The 2,500-nt window shown below is 47.8% G+C and overlaps 1 protein-coding gene across 1 annotated transcript in view; it reads right to left on the reverse strand.

Moving 5' to 3' along the window:
- LOC145397684 (uncharacterized) overlaps positions 1–2,500 on the reverse strand; it is a 53,176-nt gene that overhangs the window by 29,701 nt on the left and 20,975 nt on the right. The window contains exon 2 of the mRNA XM_080270724.1: positions 710–1,539. Coding sequence (XP_080126850.1) covers positions 710–1,507 — 798 coding nt within the window. The 5' untranslated portion in view covers positions 1,508–1,539. The remainder of the gene's footprint in view (positions 1–709; positions 1,540–2,500) is intronic.

The following is a 2,500-nucleotide window of genomic DNA, read 5'->3' on the forward strand; positions in this document are numbered from 1 at the left end:
CAAGTCTCTCCATTCACGAGCACATCACTATGTTCTTATCTACATTTACTTGCAAACCACGACACTCACAGACATCAACAAAACTCCGCACCAGTCTTCAAAGCTCCTGTGCACTGTTAGCAAGCAACACAGCATCATCTGCATACATTAGACCCTTCCTCCATCTCTTCCCCTCCCTCTCCCTTCCCTCTCCTTCATTCTCATCCGCTTCTCATCCCCTCTCTGCTGATTCCCCTTCTCTTTCCTACCTCCCTTCTCCCCTCCCCTCCCCTCTTTTCTCCTATTCTTCCCTTCTCTCCCCTCCCTTCTGCTCTCCGCTCCCCTCTTTTCTCCTCCCCTCTCCCATTCTTCCCTTCTCTCCCCATCCTTCCCATCCCTTTCTTACCCATCTATTTTTTTCCTCTCCCCAACTTTCTTTCCACACCTAGAATATTAACCTCCCATGCCACGACCCATACAATACAGAATCTTCATGGGGACATCGCCAACTCCCGTCCATTCTTGCTGCTGGGAGTAAGTGTTGCTTAGAACTAGGAATAAGTTTGTCTTGCATAGGCCTACTCGTATTAACATGTCTCTTTCTTTCTCTTACCCTTTTTTATACGGTACTAGTAGAAACATACATCTTTGTTTGTTTCTCTCTCTCTTACAAATATCGTTAAGTCTCTTTCGTGAACCTGGAACTAAGAACAACTGTGTTTGCTCTCACCTTCTTCCTTTCCTTGGGCGGGCTGGCCATATCCAACGCAGGGGATGAGTTGGCCGTCTCTGGGGTGGGCGGGCTGATTCGGGCATTATGGGCGGCATGGGCGTGAGCAGCGTTCTTCATGACGGTAGCGGCCAGGGTGATGGGCGTGAGGAGGCCGGGGACGGGCGCGGCCAGGGCGGGGACGGGCGTGGACAGGGGCTTCATCTTGGGCAGAATCCGCGGGAGGTCGTCGAGCGTTTTGAAGCGCTTCGTTGGAGGGGTCGGGGATTCGGTGCTGGTGATGGCTGCGGCGGCGGGGATGAGCGCAGCCGTACAGGCGTTAGTTAGCCCCTGCTGGTGGTGCTGCACCTGCTGCTGTGCCTGCTGCGTCGCCTGCTGTAGCCCAGAGGAGCAGAACTTCCTCTCCATAGCCTCCAGGATCTTAGAAGTCTCCTTGTGTCGCTCTGATGAGTCTGAGAGTCCTTTGATCTGAAGGCTCTCAGCTGTCTTGAGAAACGAGGACAGATCATGCTGGTGTACATTGATCTCCCCTCTGTACATGAAGCTCAGCAGGGCCTCCAGATCACCAGCCCGTACATCCCGCATGAAAATAATGGGGTGCTTGCAGGGATTGCCGAGGAACAGGGCCTGGAAGTATGGACTGCAGGCGGAGAGGATGACTTTGTGCGCTGCGAATGTCCGTCCGTCGCAGGCGAGGGTGACGTCCGTGAAGGCTTCCTGTTCGTAAAGCTGGTCGAACACCGTCACCAGGTTGGTCTGGTGGTTGTTCCATTTCAGAAGGAACCGCTCCGCCTCCATCCTGCCCGTCTGACTGTTGTTGCCCGTTGCTCCTGGGGGAAAGAAATCACCTGTTACTTAGGGATGGACAAGTACGGTAGAGACAAGAATACAGCTCTTGAAGAAATATTCAGTCATACCCTTTCCCTCCCCATCCTCCATGTTCAAGGTGTTGCCTATTGCTCCTGTGAGAGTGGAACTTGTGTGTTACTTAGAGCTACACAAGTACAACTGCGGACATAAGTAACGATCCACATATATATACGAAAAATAATGAGAAAATGAATACTAATTTTTGAATCCCAGTTCAACCATATTCGGAGTCCAACCAACTTTTGCAAAATACTGGGTAAAAAAAAGTTTCATGATTGTTCGTCTAAAAAGTGTATCGGTATTTTTGTCCGCCACTGTACATCAGAGATACATAAATACCGTAGAGGTACACCTGTAGACTGCCTGTATATTTAAACATGCTCTTTAAACCGTAAAACATAACCCGTTCTGCCTTGTCCGTTTGACTGTTGTTGCTTTGTTTGTCTTGGAAGCAGGCAAGCAAGTAAGAAAGGGAATAATAATAATAATAATAATAATAATAATAATAATAATCAGTAATAATAATAATCAGTAATAATAATAATCTAATAATAATAATAATAATAATAATATCTGCTGTCGCCTGTCGCTTCTGTCAGTAGGCGATGCCGTATGAGATTCAGATTTAATACTGTAGTTAAATGATCGATTCTTGAGACCAGTACAATACAAAGCCCTTGTTGTAAGCTGTGTGTGTGTGTGTGTGTGTGTGTGTGTGTGTGTGTGTGTGTGTGATCTAGATACACAAACCACACAGACCTTGCAATCCCCACAAGTGATGAGGGTGGATAATGCGTTTAACCTGGTTCTGTGTTTTTCCCCATCTCAGTCCATTGTAAACCGCTGACAAATCCTCCAATATTATACGACCAGCCTTGCAGTTTACATATCTGATTTACCAGTGGCCAGCAGTTTACAATG

Source organism: Coenobita brevimanus, chromosome 42, assembly GCF_032717465.1.
Source record: "Coenobita brevimanus isolate Jiangsu-jjx chromosome 42, ASM3271746v2, whole genome shotgun sequence".
Taxonomy (NCBI): domain Eukaryota; kingdom Metazoa; phylum Arthropoda; class Malacostraca; order Decapoda; family Coenobitidae; genus Coenobita; species Coenobita brevimanus.